The sequence below is a fragment of the Nipponia nippon genome, unplaced genomic scaffold (assembly GCF_047370975.1).
Source record: "Nipponia nippon isolate SJK-2023a ecotype South Korea unplaced genomic scaffold, ASM4737097v1 scaffold_5, whole genome shotgun sequence".
Taxonomy (NCBI): Eukaryota; Metazoa; Chordata; class Aves; order Pelecaniformes; family Threskiornithidae; genus Nipponia; species Nipponia nippon.
The window spans coordinates 2,013,479-2,028,690 of NW_028262369.1; the positions used below are offsets into that span (position 1 = coordinate 2,013,479).

General features: G+C 65.0%; 2 protein-coding genes across 5 annotated transcripts; both read right to left on the reverse strand.

Annotated features, from left to right (window-relative positions):
• Nucleotides 1-774: 774 nt before the first annotated feature.
• On the reverse strand, nucleotides 775-7,462 carry DECR2 (2,4-dienoyl-CoA reductase 2). 3 transcript variants are annotated; one of them, XM_087731362.1, is made up of 9 exons: nucleotides 7,315-7,462; nucleotides 7,114-7,182; nucleotides 6,639-6,690; nucleotides 4,896-5,031; nucleotides 4,350-4,474; nucleotides 3,865-3,958; nucleotides 3,481-3,585; nucleotides 2,694-2,882; nucleotides 775-1,881 (listed from the first exon to the last, which is right to left on the reverse strand). In XM_087731362.1, the coding sequence occupies exons 1-9, from the start codon at nucleotides 7,410-7,412 to the stop codon at nucleotides 1,847-1,849; spliced, it is 903 nt and encodes a 300-aa protein (XP_087587488.1). In that variant the 5' UTR covers nucleotides 7,413-7,462; the 3' UTR covers nucleotides 775-1,846. The 3 variants fall into 3 exon arrangements, with proteins under 3 accessions (XP_087587488.1, XP_087587489.1, XP_087587490.1); XM_087731363.1 differs by having other exon boundaries at nucleotides 2,665-2,882; XM_087731364.1 differs by lacking the exons at nucleotides 6,639-6,690; nucleotides 7,114-7,182; nucleotides 7,315-7,462 and adding an exon at nucleotides 6,459-6,602.
• Nucleotides 7,463-9,922: 2,460 nt separating this feature from the next.
• NME4 (NME/NM23 nucleoside diphosphate kinase 4) lies at nucleotides 9,923-12,400 on the reverse strand. 2 transcript variants are annotated; one of them, XM_087734829.1, is made up of 5 exons: nucleotides 12,268-12,400; nucleotides 10,559-10,689; nucleotides 10,312-10,413; nucleotides 10,126-10,238; nucleotides 9,923-10,051 (listed from the first exon to the last, which is right to left on the reverse strand). In XM_087734829.1, exons 1-5 carry the CDS (start codon nucleotides 12,356-12,358, stop codon nucleotides 9,931-9,933), a joined length of 558 nt encoding a protein of 185 aa, XP_087590955.1. In that variant the 5' UTR covers nucleotides 12,359-12,400; the 3' UTR covers nucleotides 9,923-9,930. The 2 variants fall into 2 exon arrangements, with proteins under 2 accessions (XP_087590955.1, XP_087590956.1); XM_087734830.1 differs by lacking the exon at nucleotides 10,312-10,413.
• Nucleotides 12,401-15,212: the final 2,812 nt, after the last annotated feature.

Consider the following 15,212-nt stretch of genomic DNA (forward strand, 5'->3'; position numbering starts at 1 on the left):
AGGCAACGCAGGCAGCTCTGCCTGGCTCCGTCCTCACCACATGGGGTGGCAACCACGCCAGCTGGGCCAGAAGCCCAGCTCAGCACCGAGCCCGGAGCAGCGCGGCACCGCCTGGGCTTGGCAGCAGCTCCGGGGCTGCCTCTCCTGCAGCACCTTTCCTTTCCGCATCTCTTCTTGCTGCAGGGAGGGTGGAAACCTCACCTCGCTCCCCGCGGGCACGGGGCTCTCCCTCCACCCCTGCTCCGTGCCACCCCAGCCTGAGGCCAGCACAGATCCCCCCCGCAGCCCGTGAGGTGTCTGTGACCCCCAGACTCACCGAGGGGCTGCCCAGGGCTTGGCGAAAGCTAAGCCTCCAGGAGGGACCCCGTCTGTTACCACACGGTCCCCAACGCGCTTGGTCGTGGTTAAACAAGACGCAGTTAAATATGCGGACCCTCCGAGAACAAGGGATGCAGGTCAGAGAGCAAAAAACTGCAGCTGGGCAGCTAGGACCAACAAACATCACAGAAATACCTTCTGCAGGAGAAATTACTCCTCCTGTTATCTGGGAAGAGGGATATTGTGGCTGGAGGCAAATCCCCGGCGAGACCCAGGCAAAGGACAACGCCCAGACCCCAATCCAAGCACCACATCCCCTCCGAAGGGGTCGGCACGTCTCTCGCGTCTCTCAAAGCTCCTGCCGCTGCCGGCTCACAAGAGGACAAGCACGAGCAAACCTCGGGAGGCTGCAGGATCAACCCCCTGCGCAGGCAAACAGATGAGAAGTGTCGCAGCTCAAGGTGGAAGTTCTTTATTTGTGGCCTGGAGGAAGGAGCAAAACCTGGCAAGTCTGTCATCAAGTAGGAAATGCAATCAAGGAGGAAAACGAGCTTCACGGAATTCAGGATAAGCTTAAAAATTGCCGTCAGCAGCAGAAGGCCGCCGCACGCGAGCGGCGTGCGTCCCCCGAGGCGCTGGCACCGGGGATGCGTTTGGCTCCAGCAGACCCGGCGCGGGCCCTGCAGCTCAGCGCCCTGCTCAGAAAGGACTGAATTTCAGCTAGCCCTTCATTTACTCTCAGCTGTAGTGTCCGTACGAAGAAAGGAGAGCACGAGACTGGCGTGACAGACAGATGGGTGCCGGACGGACAAGCGGACATCTCAGGCTCCCAGCAGATACAGTGCTACGGTTCACAGCAGTACAGAGCCAGCTCTGGTGGGATCTGACCTCACACCCGCTCTGCTCCTGGGAGAGGGACGTCCCGGCTGCATCTGCCTCAGCCTGCGGGGACCACCGCCCCGTCCAGGAACGCCCCTGCCAGGGGACGGGGCCACTGCCCCCTGCCAGGGGCCAGCGTGGTCCTCGTGTCCCCTCCAAGAGCTGCCGCTACTGCTGCCGCGCCAGAGCTGCCCCCAGCGCGAAGGCTGATCTCAACCCCCGAGGGGCTGAACGCCCCAAAAGGGGCTGCTGCTGGGGGCCTGGGCAGCTCTCGGGCTGAGATGGGGGAGAGGGGAGGAAGGGGATGGATATCCGTGGGCGGCGCTGCCTGGGACTCGGGAAAGGCCAGGAAAGCAACTCGGAGGGAGAAACAGTGAACGTCACAGCCTGCCCACCCCGCGCTGTCCCTGCGCCCTCGGCCGTGGCAGCTCAGAAGAAAGTAACGGCACAGAACGGGGGTGGGCTTGCTCCCACCCAGCACCCCCGGTGCTCCCTCCCCCAGGCAGACGCCGGATCAGCAGCGTCACCACCAGTCACTGATCAGAGGAGGCAGCTATCGGCTCCGACTCTGGGAGACGTCACCCCGAGATGTCCCAGAGCAGCAGTGGTCGGTCACGTTTCTGTCCGTCGGTCAATCCCAGGCTGTCCATCACTGATTTTTGTTTGCTCCTGCAGCCCAGAAATCTGCAAGACAGCACGGAGGTGGGGACGCAGTCCTGCCTGGCCTGCCCTGCTCACGAAGGCTGCCGGGCAGGACCCAAGCAGGGGGAGAAGGGAAGAAAGGAGACCCCTCTCCCAGGAAGCGCCGGGCGCCAGCTCCCCTCCCACCTCTGCAGGCACATGCAGCAACGCGGCGAGTCCCGCGTGCAATTCAACCGCAGCGCAAGACACGCTGCGGGAACTCACGCAAGGAAGAAAGGGGAGGCAGAGGCTCTCCGTGCCCAGTCCTGCCGGCGGGGCACAGAAAAGGGGCATCAGGGGACACTCAGAGGTGTCCAGACAGGGAAGGACAAGAGGTGCCATGTCAACCATGTCAACCGCGGGCTCAGAGGGAAAACCCAGCAAGTTCTCCTGCCCTTCCCAAGTCATCCCTAGGACTGTCCGCGAGGACTCAGCGGTGTTCCCCACGTTGCTCTGTGCCTGCTCCGATATGGGGGGTGACTTTGCTCCACCTTCCCAAAAGCAGAGGAAGCTTTGAGAACGAGTGCTGCCGAGTCAAGACCTGGGCTGGCTGCTCTCACCCCGAGACCCAGACACCCAGCATCTGCCCCCTCTTCCCCAACGCGGTCGGTGCCCCGCAGCTGCCTCAGGAGGGGCAGAGCCTGGCACTGGTACGAGAGGACCAAGGTGCTTGAAGAAGGTCACGCTACACCTACTGCTATGGCAGCCATGCCCCTGTACCGTGGGGCAACAGGGTTTCTGACACGAGCCCCGCTCTAATCCCGCGGAGGGGGAAATGCACGTCACCTAGAGTTTAGCAGAGGATGAAGCAATACCCAGCAAGGTGGAGAAGCTGTTGGCAGAGGTCAGCCAGCTCCCGCCGTCCACAACCAGGGTGGTGCCCGTCACGTAGGAGGAGAGGGGGCTCGCCAGGTACAGCGTGCTGTGGGCGATCTCCGTCTTGTTCCCCGCGCGCTGGAGGGGGATCATGTCGAACTGGCTTCCTTCCTCGGCAAATTTCCCACCTAAGAGCGGTAAAGAGTCAGCTGGGACCACGGGACCACCTGCCCACCGCCACTGCGGTGCTGCTTGCGTGGGGCTTGCCAGGAGCCCCGGGGAACCTAGGTGAGATCCTGGCACGGCCCTGAGGACAGCCCAGGGACAAAGGCCTGGGGAAAGAGTTAAACGAGGGGAGCTCAAGCCCAGCGGTGGGATTTGTACTGCAACAACAAGTTCAAGACAGGACCTCGGGGAGCTTTCCCAGCCTCCAGGGCTGAACCGGCACTCCGCCGATGGACTGCAAGAGCTAAACCATCAGGCAAGGCAGCTGGCCAGGCTGAGCTTTGGGGGAGCACGTTATGTCATGGCGTCAAAGAGCGCAAAAAGCTGCCACTCGACCGAGAAAAATCAGTGCCCTGCGAGGTACCGAGGACGTGGGAAGGGCTGCTCCCCCAAAGAGACGCGCCAGCCAAGTCACAGGACAGCCGTGCCCAGCAGCAACGGCCCCGGCTGCATCATACGCCCCACGAGCTGCATGGCATTGGTGGTCCGTCGCAGCCTCCTCCCAGACAGACGCCAGCAAGCCACCGCCGAGGCAGAGACGGGAGCCCCAGGTTGCCTTACCCAGCCGCCGGTAGCCCTCGGTGCCTGTAATGGGGCCCGGCGCCAAGCTGTTCACTCGGATGTTGTTGGGTCCCCACTCCACAGCAAGGTGACGGGTCATGGCATCTGGGAAGAGATTACATCAGGAATGAGAAATGGAGAGCAGAGCCATTCCAGTAACTTTCAGGGAGGCCAAAAAGCCACGGGAGATTCTGATCAAGAGCAAAGGACCCTAGAAGAGCCCTGGGGGAGAGAAGAGCCTCATCCCAAACCCAGGCACGTAGTAACCGCACCGATTCATATTCGCCTCTCCCAAGGCCATCTTCCCATCCCAATATTTGGGAAGAATCCGCTTCCTTACTGGCCCCACAGCTCACAGAGCCCCAGCAAGGAGCGTTTACGTACCTATGGCAGCCTTAGCAGTACCAGCATGCACCTGGAGGGCCTGCCCTCGGTAGCTCAGGGTTGCCGTGATGTTCACGATGACCCCACCATGGTCCTGGGGAAGGAAAGGAGACGTGGCGTTAGGCAGGGAGCTGCACAAGGGGTCACGTAGGGGAGCAGTGGGACAGGAGAGCTGGGCTAGGAGGGATGGTCACCTGTGGGCACTGCCAGGTGGCGGAGCATGGAAAGGTGCCACAACATCTAAAGACGGGCAGGACTCCCAGTTCCTGCACAGGGGCTGCCATCCCTGGGAGGGAACGGACTGGATCTGAGCAGGGTAGGTGGCAGAGGCCCGGCAGCGCAGCCCTGGGTACACGGGTGCTGTGCTCCCTTCTGCCCTCCACGCTTCCCTGAATTTCCCAGGAGCAACGCGTGGTTTGTTTGACGCTAACCCCCTGCCTACCAGGAGCCTCTCCACTGAGTCCTCTGGCTCCGGTTCCACTTACCCGGAAATATTTCTCAAAGAGGACTTTGGAGGTGTTGAAGGTGCCAAGGGTGTCGATATCTATCACTGTCTTGAAGGCATTGAAGGACAGGGCGCTGGCTGGGCAGAGAAAGTTTCCTGCAGCACCTGAAGAAGAAGCAGCCGGGGGCACAGTCAGGACTGGGCCAGCAGAGATCAGGCAGGTTCAGGACACTTCTGCGAGAGGGACGGCGAGCGATACTGTTTGAGTAGACTGAAGAGCACGCGGGAACAGCCCTGCTAAGGGGATAAAGAGCTTGCGGCTCTGGGTGCGCAGCAGCGCGGCCAGCCTGAGGGCAGGAGGGTGCTGGTGCAGTGGGAGCGGGGATGACCGGATGGCCCTGCATGAAGACCAGGTCTTTGCTTCCTCTGAGCCCATCCCCTCTGCACTCCCAGGGGCTGCCCAGATGCTCCCAGGCCAAAGCAGCATAAGCCAGACGCTAGGCAAACACAACCCCCACGCAGGAAAATGCCCTTCCTAGCAGCGAATCTGGGCCAAATCTTCCCTCTGCCCACTCCAGCAGCTCACCGTTAACGAGGATGTCAATCCGCTTGAACTCTTTCAGTGCCTCATCCACCGCTGCCACAAGGGTTTGGGGCTGCCTGACATCTATGGCCAGAGGCAGGCACTGCTGGCCTGTGGCTGCCGCCAACTTTTTAGAGGCCTGCAAAAAAAAAAAGGAAAAAAAAAAAAAAAAGAAAAAAAGAGGGGTGAGATTCTTTCTAGGACTCTCTCCTTTGGCAAGGGTTAGACTCAGACCTCGTAACAGGCGAGCAAGAAGTCAGGCAGGAGCCACGTCCCTGTCAGCACACAGCAAACACCGCGGGCAGGGGAGAGACCTGCCTGAACACGGCTTCAGCCCGGCAGCACCCTGCCCCTAAAGCCCTGGGGGAGCCAGAGAAAGCTCCTGCAAGTCGCACCCCAACCGAATGCCAGCCTGGCCCTGAGGCCACAACTCCTTACGCCCAGTTACCTCTGTCATCGACAGGGCGCATCCCGAACACCTCTGCAGGCCAAGGACAAAGGTTGGATCCCAACAAGGCATTTTTGGCGTGAGCCCAGACATAACTGACCTTTAGATCCGAAAAACGTCAGTAGGCAAAAGGGCAAATGCAGACCAGCAGTTGCCAGGGTCTCTGCCCACGGGGCAGAGCGGGCCAGCTCTGCGGCTCAGCGTCTGCCCCAAACCATCCCCGAGGCGCTTGTGAAGAACACGACTCCCCGCAGCAAATCAAGCACAGGGGACGCGCAAACTCAGCAGCAACCCTGCACACCACCCAGCGACGCTCCACGTTCCTGCTCAGGCCCGTCGGGCTCTTCTGCGAGCAGCTTTGAGCCCCGACTAGCACGCACGTACGCCGAGCGTGAAGAGCCTGGGAAAGCAGTCCCTGTGTACTCAGAAGACCCCAGCCCCTGAGGGCTAAAAAGCTGCTGAGCTTTGCAGCTTGTTTTCTGGCACGTGAGCGCGAGGGAATGCGAAATGACAGCACTAACCCCCTCCAGGAGGCAGCTGGGTCACGTCAGCTCACTCCCAAGCGCTGACTTTGATCTTTACTGTATTTCAGTGAACTCCACGCACAGCTACCGCAAAGCTCGCTCTCAGCCGCTTTCAGCCTCAGTCCACGGCCCAAGCCAGGGTGAAGAACAGAAACTGTGATCAGCCAAACTCCAGCCCGGGGTCGGACACGCGGGGGCGGGTGTTTGTTCTGCCCAGCCGCCCACGGAGCGGCTACAGTCTAATCCAGCTTCTTCAGTCACTGCTCTCCAGACCTGCATCCTCCCCTCCATCTCAGGATCCAGTACAACCGAGGTTTTGGGGCTCAGCGTACCCACCTCAGCCCACGCAACCCTTGGACAAGGGGGTCTTGCCCTACTCGAGGCTGAGATTTAAGTTCGCCCTTGGGCTCCGCCACTTCCCTGCTGACAAACCTGCACCACAGTTTGTTTCTCTCTGTCTCATCAACAAAAAGGGGATGTGATACCTGGAACAGACACTCCCAAATCTGGCGGAGGAAGGCGTTTCCACCATTAACTGAGCCCTACTGCAAGGTGCGGTAGGTGCAGCCCCCCGTAAACCCGCACCCGTCCTACCCATCGCTGTTCCCTGCTGGTGCTGGAGCACTCAGAGCCGGGAGAAGACAGGGTGGCACGGCTGAGCCATTTCTCCTGTTGCACTACTCCCAGCTCCATCCAGAAGAGAGGGCAGAAGGATTTCCAGGCGTTCACAGCTCTCCCTACTGCTGCCTGTGCCACTGGAGCCCACGGACTCACCTCCGACACTCGCTGCAGGTTCCGGCTTGCGATGACGGTCCGGCAGCCGTGCCTGCAAAGAAGGGGCTGGTGAGAAGGACCACAGAGCGCCGGCTCCTCCGAGCTCTGGGGATCACCGGGAGCTCGCTGGGTGAGCGGCGGGAGGTGGCACAACGCCCTCGGAGGGGACGAATTGCTGCTCCTCCAGGCTTGCGGGGCTCGAAGGGAGGGAGAGTCACGGCGCCCTACAGCCCCGTCCCGGCCTCCCACACCCCCAGGAGCCACCGGAGCCCGCAGCAGGCAGGGCTGCCCGCACCTCCTGCCCGCACCTCCCAGGAGGGCCCTGCCGTCCCCGGCTCGTCAGGCCCTGCCGCCACAGCCGCCGCCGGGGCAGGGAACCTTCCACCGCCCCGTCCCGCCGGCGCCCGAGGAGGCCGGGTCGGGCCTCCCCCGCGCCCTGCCGCCGCCCTGCGGCCCCGCCGGGCTCCCCCCGCACCTCATGAAGATCTCGGCGACGCGGAAGCCGATGCCCGAGCCGCCGCCGGTGATGAACGCCACCCGGCCCCTGGGGGGACAAAGGGAGAGTCAGAGCCAGGCCGCAGGCGCAGCCCCCGGTCCAGGACCCGCAGGCCGCGGCCCTTCGCCCCGAGCTGAGGTCCCCGGGGCGGACCGGAGCCCTCAGCGCCCCGGTACTCACGCCAGGAGGTCGGGGCTGAAGAGGTGGCGGTACTCGCGGAGGCAGTCGTCGGTGTCTACGTCCGGCGGCGGCCGGGAGGTTGCTGCGGCCTCCGCCATAGCGGCGCGATCCGCCCGCCCCGCCGGCGGCGGCGGGACCCGGGGCGGCCGCGCGCAGAGCCTGCCGGGAGATGTAGTCCCCGCCGGGCCCCCGCTCTGCGCATGCGCGGGCGTCGGCAGGCGTTGCCTGGCAACGGCGCGGGGCCGGAGCGGCGTCCCACAGTGCCGCCCAGTGTCCCCAGTGCCGACCAGTGGTGTCCCCAGTGCCGCACTGGGCCGGCGGCGACCCGCCCGGGCACGCCCCGGTGTCCCCCGCAGCCCACCCCGGTCTCTTCCAGTGACCTGCAGGGCCTCCCAGCGCCTCCCAGTGACAGCCCGGGGACAGCCCAGTGCCTCCCAGGCACAGCCCTGTGCCTCCCAGTGACAGCCCAGTGCCTCCCAGTGCCCCCAGGCACAGCCCAGTGCCTCCCAGTGACAGCCCAGTGCCTCCCAGTGCCCCCAGGCACAGCCCAGTGCCTCCCAGTGACAGCCCAGTGCCTCCCAGTGCCCCCAGGCACAGCCCAGTGCCTCCCAGCGACAGCCCAGTGCCTCCCAGTGCCCCCGAGGGGCAGCCCAGTGCCTCCCAGTGACAGCCCAGTGCACCCCAGGGACAGCTCAGTGCCTCCCAGTGCCCACCAGGGACAGCCCAGTGCCTCCCAGTGACATCCCAGTGCCCCCCAGGGACATCCCAGTGCCTCCCAGAGCTTCCCAGTGCCTCCCCAGGGATATGCCAGTGCCTCCCCGAGCTTTCCAGTGCCTCCCCAGGGACATCCCAGCGGCTCCCAGTGCCCCCTAGGGACATCCTAGTGCCTCCCAGAGCTTCCCAATGCCTCCCAGAGCTTCCCAGTACTGCTCCAGTGCCCCCAGGGACAGCCCAGTGCTTCCCAGAGCTTCCCAGTGCCTCCCAGAGCTTTCCAGTACTGCCCCAATGCACCCCAAGGACAGCCCAGTGGCTCCCAGAGCTTCCCAGTGCTGTCCCAGTGCCCCCCAGGGACATCCCAGTGCCTCCCAGAGCTTCCCAGTGCCTCCCCAGGGATATGCCTGTGCCTCCCAGAGCTTCCCAGTACCACCCCAATGCCCCCTGGGATAGCCCAGTGTCTCCCAGAGCTTCTCAGTGCCCCCCAGAGCTTCCCAGTGCTGCCCCAGTGCGCCTCAGGGACAGCCCAGTGCCTCCCAGGGACAGCCCAGTGCCTCCCAGTGCCCCCCAGGGACAGGCCAGTGCCTCCCAGAGCTTCTCAGTGCCTCCCAGTGCCCCCCAGGGACAGCCCAGTGCCTGCCAGAGCTTCCCAGTCCCTCCCAGAGCTTTGAAGTGCCTCCCCAGGGACATGTCAATACCTCCCAGAGCTTTCCAGTGCCTCTCAGAGCTTCCCAGTACCACCCCAGTCTCCCAGTGACATCCCAGTGCATCACAGAGCTTCCCACTACTGCCCCAGTGCCCCCCATAGACATCCCAGTGTCTCCCAGAACTTCCCAGTAGTGCTCCAGTTCCCCCCAGGAACAGCCCAGTGTCTCCCAGAGTTACCCACTACTGCCCCAGTGGCCCCCAGTGACATCCCAGTGGTTTCCAGAGCTTCCCAGTATCATCCCAGTGCCCCCCAGTGACATCCCAGTGTCTCCCAGAGCTTCCCAGTACCACCCCAGTGCCCCACTAGGGACATCTCAGTGCCCCCTAGAGCTTCCCAGTACTGCCCCAGTACCCCCCAGGCACATCCTAGCACTTCACAGTGACATCCCAGTGCTTCCCAGTACCACCCCAGTACTGCCCAAGGACAACCCAGTGCCTCCCAGAGCTTCCCAGTACCATCCCAGTGTGCCCTGAGGACAGCCCAGTGCCTCTCAGAGCTTCCCAGTACCACCCCAGTGCAGCTTGAGGACATCCCAGTGCCCCCTAGAGCTTCCCAGTACCGCCCCAGTACCCCCCAGGCACATCCTAGCACTTCACAGTGACATAGTGCTTCCCAGTACCACCTCAGTACTACCCAAGAACATTCCAGTGCCTCTCAGAGCTTCCCAGTACCACCCCAGTGCAGCTTGAGGACATCCCTGTGCCCCTCAGTGCTTCCCAGTACCACCCCAGTACCCCCCAGGCACATCCTAGCACTTCACAGTGACATAGTGCTTCCCAGTACCACCTCAGTACTACCCAAGAACATTCCAGTGCCTCTCAGAGCTTCCCAGTACCACCCCAGTGCAGCTTGAGGACATCCCTGTGCCCCTCAGTGCTTCCCAGTACCACCCCAGTACTGCCCAAGGACATTCCAGTGCCTCCCAGAGCTTTCCAGTACCACCCCAGTGTGCCCTGAGGACATCCTTGTGCCTCCCAGTACCACCCCAGTACTGCCCAAGGACATTCCAGTGCCTCCCAGAGCTTCCCAGTACCACCCCAGTGCGCCCTGAGGACATCCCAGTGCCTCCCAGAGCCCCCAGCGTGTGCTAGTGGCATCCGAGGGAGGAGATGGAGCCGGGGCTGGGGGCACTGGGGTTTATTGTGGGGCCGGGGGCCTCCCGCGGCGGGGGGCCCATTCCGGCGGGGGCCGCCCTAGGGCCCGTAGGTGTAGTCCCGGTCTCCGCTCTCCCAGGCCACCAGCTCGTCCCGCTGGAACCAGAAGCCGATCTCCCGCTGGGCCGTCTCCACCGAATCGCTGGCGTGGACGACGTTCCTGCGCGGGGACGGGGACGGGGCCGTGGCCGTGGGGTCCCGCCGCCGCCGCCGCCGCCTGCCCCGCGCCCCTACCTGCTGACGTGCATGCTGAAGTCCCCCCGGATGGTGCCCGCCGCCGCCGCCGCCGAGTCCGTGTCCCCCACCATGGCCCGCGTGGACCTGACCACGTTGTAGCCCTCCCACACCTGGGGGACAGGGGACGCCTGAGCCCCCCGGACCCCCCCGGGACCCCCGGACCCCCCCGTCCCGGCCCCTCACCATGGCCACCAGCGGCCCCGAGGTCATGTAGGCGAGGAGCGCGGGGTAGAAGGGCTTCTGCCGCAGCTGCTGGTAGTGCTTGTCCAGGAGACCCTGGTCCGCCTGACAGCAGCGTGGGGTGACGGTGGGGACACCCAACCGGTGCCCCCCGCTGACACCCCCCTCCCGGCACCCCCGGAGCCGGCTGCGGGGTGCGGGGAGCCGGGTCCCCTGGGGGGGCGGGCGGCAGCTCGGTGGGGACGGGTACCTGGAGCAGCTTCATGGCCACCAGCTTGAAGCCGCGCCGCTCGAAGCGCTGGATGACGTTCCCCACCAGCCGCCGCTGCACCGCGTCCGGCTTCACCAGCACCAGCGTCTTCTCCTGCAGCTCTGGGGGGGCTGCGCGGGGACGGAGGGGCCAGCGTCACCGCCGGGCATGGGACACAGGTCACCACCAGCCGTGGGACACGGGTTGCGGCAGCAGGACCCCAAGCTGCTCCTGGGGCACCACGGGTTGTTGCTCGGTCCCAGTGGGCAGCGGCTGCCGCGGGGTGAACCCACCCCGTCCCCATCCCTGTCCCCATCCCGGGGCCGTGTCCCCCTGGCCGAGACTGGCAGGGTCCCAAGGGATGCGCTGCAAAGCCTGGATGGGTGTTGGGGACACGTCCGAGGCCGGGAAACACCCTTCAGCCCAGCGTGGGACGGGCTGGCTCTGGTTTCGGTGCCGGGGCTGCGGGTGCCACCTGGGGTGCCAGCGCTCCTGCTTCGCTGCCAGCCCCAGGCTTCGGGCTCCTGCCCCGGGCTGCGAGGCCGGGCCGGCCCCAGTGCCGGTGGGGACAGACCCCACGATTTCACCCGCTTTTCTGGGTGTCGCTGGACGTGGCCCGGCTTCGCACGGCTCCCACCCTGGGGATGGCGCAGGGGTTGCCCCATCCTGGCCCTGGGGACACCAAGCGCCTCGGGATCCGCAGGACGGTGCCGGGGGAGCCGCCAGCTCCAGCCTCTGCCCCGTCCTGACACACGGGCTGAGACCCCGGCTCTGGCCCGCACCACAAAGAAGTGACGGACCCCGTGAGCCGGACACCCGGGCTTCCCCCGGGCCAGAGGGACAGGGCAGTGGGGAACTGGGGGCACTGGGACGGGATGGGGCAGTGGGCACCGTGGGGACAGGACAGGGACAGTGGTGGGATGGGGATGGGGACAGGGTGCCCAAGGGGCAGGACAGGGATCAGGACTGGGTCCCCAGAGGCTGGAGAGGGAAGGGGCTGAGGGCAGCATGGGGCTGGGGACAGGGTCCCCAGGGGCAGGGCAGGGATGGGGACAGGGTCCCCAGGGGCAGGGCAGGGATCAGGACTGGGTCCCCAGGGATGGGGTGGGGAAGGGGACAGGGTCCCGGGGGGCAGGGCAGGGAAGGAGACAGGGTTCTCAGGGACAGGGCGGGGATGGGGACAGGGTGGGGAAGGGGACAGGGTCCCCAGGGACAGGATGGGGATGGGGACAGGGTCCCCGGGGGCAGGGCGGGGATGGGGACAGGGTCCCCAGGGATGGGGCTGGGAAGGGGACAGGGTCCCCGGGGGCAGGGCAGGGATCAGGACAGGGTCCCCGGGGACAGGGCAGGGCTGGAGACAGGATCCCCAGGGACAGGGCGGGGATGGGGACAGGGTCCCCGGGGGCAGGGTGGGGATGGGGACAGGGTCCCCGGGGATGGGGCGGGGATGGGGACAGGGTCCCCAGGGACAGGGCTGGGAAGGGGACAGGGTCCCCGGGGGCAGGGCAGGGATCAGGACAGGGTCCCCGGGGACAGGGCAGGGCTGGGGACAGGGTCCCCAGGGACGGGGCGGGGCTGGGGACAGGGTCCCCAGGGACGGGGCGGGGATGGGGACAGGGTCCCCGGGGGCAGGGTGGGGATGGGGACAGGGTCCCCAGGGACAGGGCGGGGATCAGGACTGGGTCCCCAGGGCCGGGGCCGTGTCTCACCGGAGCCGTAGCAGCGGGGCCCGGGGGGGCGGCTCAGGCCCGGCTGCCCCCGCAGCAGGCCCCGGGCCAGGCAGCGCCCCAGGGAGCCCATGGCGGGGCCGGCGGGTCGGACCTGGCCGCGGCGGGGCTCCGCCGCCCCGCGGAGGCTTTAAGGGCCCGGCGGGGCCCGGGGACGGGTCAGGCTTCCGTCCCTCCTCTTAAAGCAGCCGCCGGGAGCGGGCGGCCGCCGCGCCGGCACGGAGCATCCCGGTACGGGGCGTCCCGGCACGGAGCAGCCCTGGCACGGAGCAGCCGCCCGGTACAGGGCATCCCGGCACGGAGCAGCCTCCCGGCACGGAGCATCCCAGTACAGGGCATCGCCAGCATAGAGCATCCCGGCACAGAGCATCCCAGGTACGGGGCAGCCTCCTGGCACGGAGCATCCCGGTACGGGGCATCCCTAGCGTGGAGCATCCCCGGCACGGAGCATCCTCCCGGTATGGGGCATCCCAGCACGGAGCATTCCTAGTGCAGAGCATCCCTGGCACAGAGCATCCCGGTACAGGCATCCCCAGCCTGGAGCATCCTGACACAGAGCATCCCAGTATGGGGCATCCCTGGTACGGAGCATCCCGGTACAGGGTGTCCCTGGTACGTGGTGTCCCTGGCATGGAGCATCTCCCGGCACAGAGCATCCCCGGTACAGGGCATCCTGATATGGAGCAGCCTCCCGGCACGGAGCATCCCTAATACAGAGCAGCCTCTCAGTACATAGCATCCTCCTGGTATGGAGCATTCCTAGTGCGGAGCATCCCCGGAATGGAGCATCCCAGTACAGGGCAGCCCTAGTGTGGAGCATCCTGGTACGGAGCAGCCTCCCGGCACGGAGCATCCCCGGGGCATGGAGCATCCCCAGGGCATGGAGGATCCCGGTACAGGGCATCCCTAGTGAGGAGCATCCCCGGCACAGAGAAGCCTGCCGGTACAGACCATCCCAGTACAGGGCATCCCTAATGTGGAGCATCTCCGGTACAAAGTATCCTACTGGTATGGGGCATCCCAGCACAGAACATCCCTAGCGTGGAGCATCCCTGTACGGAGCATCATCCCGGTACGGAGCATCCCTAATGTGGAGCAATCCCAGCACAGAGCATCCTCCTGGTATGGAGCAGCCCTGGCACGGGGCATCCCTAGTGTGGAGCATCCTCCCAGTACAAAGCATCCTGCTGGTATGGGGCATCCCAGCACAGAGCATCCCTAGCGTGGAGCATCCCTGTACAGAGCATCATCCCAGTACGGAGCATCCCTAATGTGGAGCAATCCCAGCACAGAGCATCCTCCTGGTATGGAGCAGCCCTGGCACGGGGCATCCCTAGTGTGGAGCATCCCCCCGGTACGGAGCATCCTGCCCGTAGGGAGCACCCCCCAGCCCGGAGCGAGCCCTTCCCTTGGCAGGCTCAGCCCCAAGCCCTGCCACAGCGAGAGCAGCACCTGCACCCAGCCCAGGGGTGACCCAGGGGCGCGGGGGGGCCCAGCCCCTGCTGAAAACCAGACCTACTTCATGCTTTGCCCCCGCTGGTCCAGGCGGGGAGAGGGGTTACCCACGCCAGCCCGAGCTGGCGTGCAAGGAGATGCCCCAGCCCCACACCAGCCCCCCCAGCCCTGTTGAAGGGCCAGAGCAGGGAGCACCCAGGCCGATGCCCTCCCTATGGGACATGGGGCTGCCCTGGACATGTAGTGGGTGCTGGGAAAGGGGTGCAAGGCCCTGGGGGGCAGAGTCCGCCCCTGCCCTGCTCACCTGCAGCCCCTCGCGATCACTGAAGGGAGAGGGGACAGGGACAGAGGCACAGGGCCCCTTCCTTCGCCCCGGCCCGTGCCGAAGGAGGCAGAAGAGAGGGGGACTTTACAAAGCAGCGATGGGCTCAGCTCCGTGCTCCAGCTCAGATTAATGAAATGGGGGACGGAGCTCTGCCTGCTGCCAAAGGGCAGGGGCGGCCCTGCAGGCAGGTGCGTGGGGCCTCGGTTCTCCGGGGTCCACGCTGGGAAAGCGCTCTTCACCGAGCTTCCCATACATCCCAGACTCCCGCGACTGCTCCTGGGAGAGCAGCTTGACACAAACATTGCTATTAAAATATCTGCAAGTTCATGGAAAATCCTGGTCACTCCAAGCCTGTTTTCTAGACCTGTGATAATGCGAAGGATGAGTCGAGGGAGCTGCCCAACACACGCTGTCTCCAACAGGCGTTTGGCTCCTTGCTGCCCATCTCCTCCCTGAGCCCCAAGTTGCAGGGAGTGGGCGACTGGGGCTCCCAGCAGCCCCAGTTGGGGGGCACCCGGGGGCTCCCAGGCCTTGCGGTGCTCAGCACGGCTGCAAAACCACCCGATGTGGCTTCCCCGTGGGCCGGGAGAGCACCAGCTCTTGCCAACCAGACTTTTTGCTAGCCAGAAGCCGGTGGCACCCATGCGAACAGGGGGCTCCCATGTCTGCTCCGCCAGAGTGATGGCACAGAGGAAGGGGCTTCTTTAGGGAAGATTAAAGAGGTCAAGGCGCTCACATACATCGAAACTGGGCTTTTAGCAAAAGGGCTGGCAGGTTCCAGCCTGGGCTTTGGCCACCTTCCAGCTGCCGCCCTTGGTCAAGGGAAAACACATGCCCTTTCGCCCTCTGTCAACCAAATGTTTTGCAAGAAAGAGAAGGGCCATGCGGGGAAGGGAGCTGTGCCAGCAGCGATGAGGTCCCCGTAGCCCATCCCCGAAGGAAGGCACGGCCGGGGCGCTCAGCGGAGGTGGCAGCGGAAAGCCACCGCTGTCCCCTGCTGTGGCTCGGAGGCACCAGGGCAGCGGGGAGAGGCTCCGTGGGCAGGTTTGGACCCTGCACTGCGTTTTCTTACATCTATAAGCACCAGGAAAAACAAGGACTCCAAGTTTCAAGCGCAGACCGCGACACCGAGTTACTCCAGAGCTGG

Coding starts and splice junctions, on each gene's coding strand:
- NME4 (XM_087734829.1), bottom strand. CDS start 12,358: ATGGGCTCCCTGGGGCGCTGCCTGGCCCGGGGCCTGCTGCGGGGGCAG. Junction 10,239..10,311: donor CGGGGCCGCTGGTGGCCATG/GTGAGGGGCCGG, acceptor CCTGTCCCCCAG/GTGTGGGAGGGCTACAACGT. Junction 10,052..10,125: donor TTCAGCATGCACGTCAGCAG/GTAGGGGCGCGG, acceptor GTCCCCGCGCAG/GAACGTCGTCCACGCCAGCG.
- DECR2 (XM_087731362.1), bottom strand. CDS start 7,412: ATGGCGGAGGCCGCAGCAACCTCCCGGCCGCCGCCGGACGTAGACACC. Junction 7,183..7,314: donor TTCAGCCCCGACCTCCTGGC/GTGAGTACCGGG, acceptor TTGTCCCCCCAG/GGGCCGGGTGGCGTTCATCA. Junction 1,882..2,693: donor CAGCTTCTCCACCTTGCTGG/GTATTGCTTCAT, acceptor GCTGTCTTGCAG/ATTTCTGGGCTGCAGGAGCA.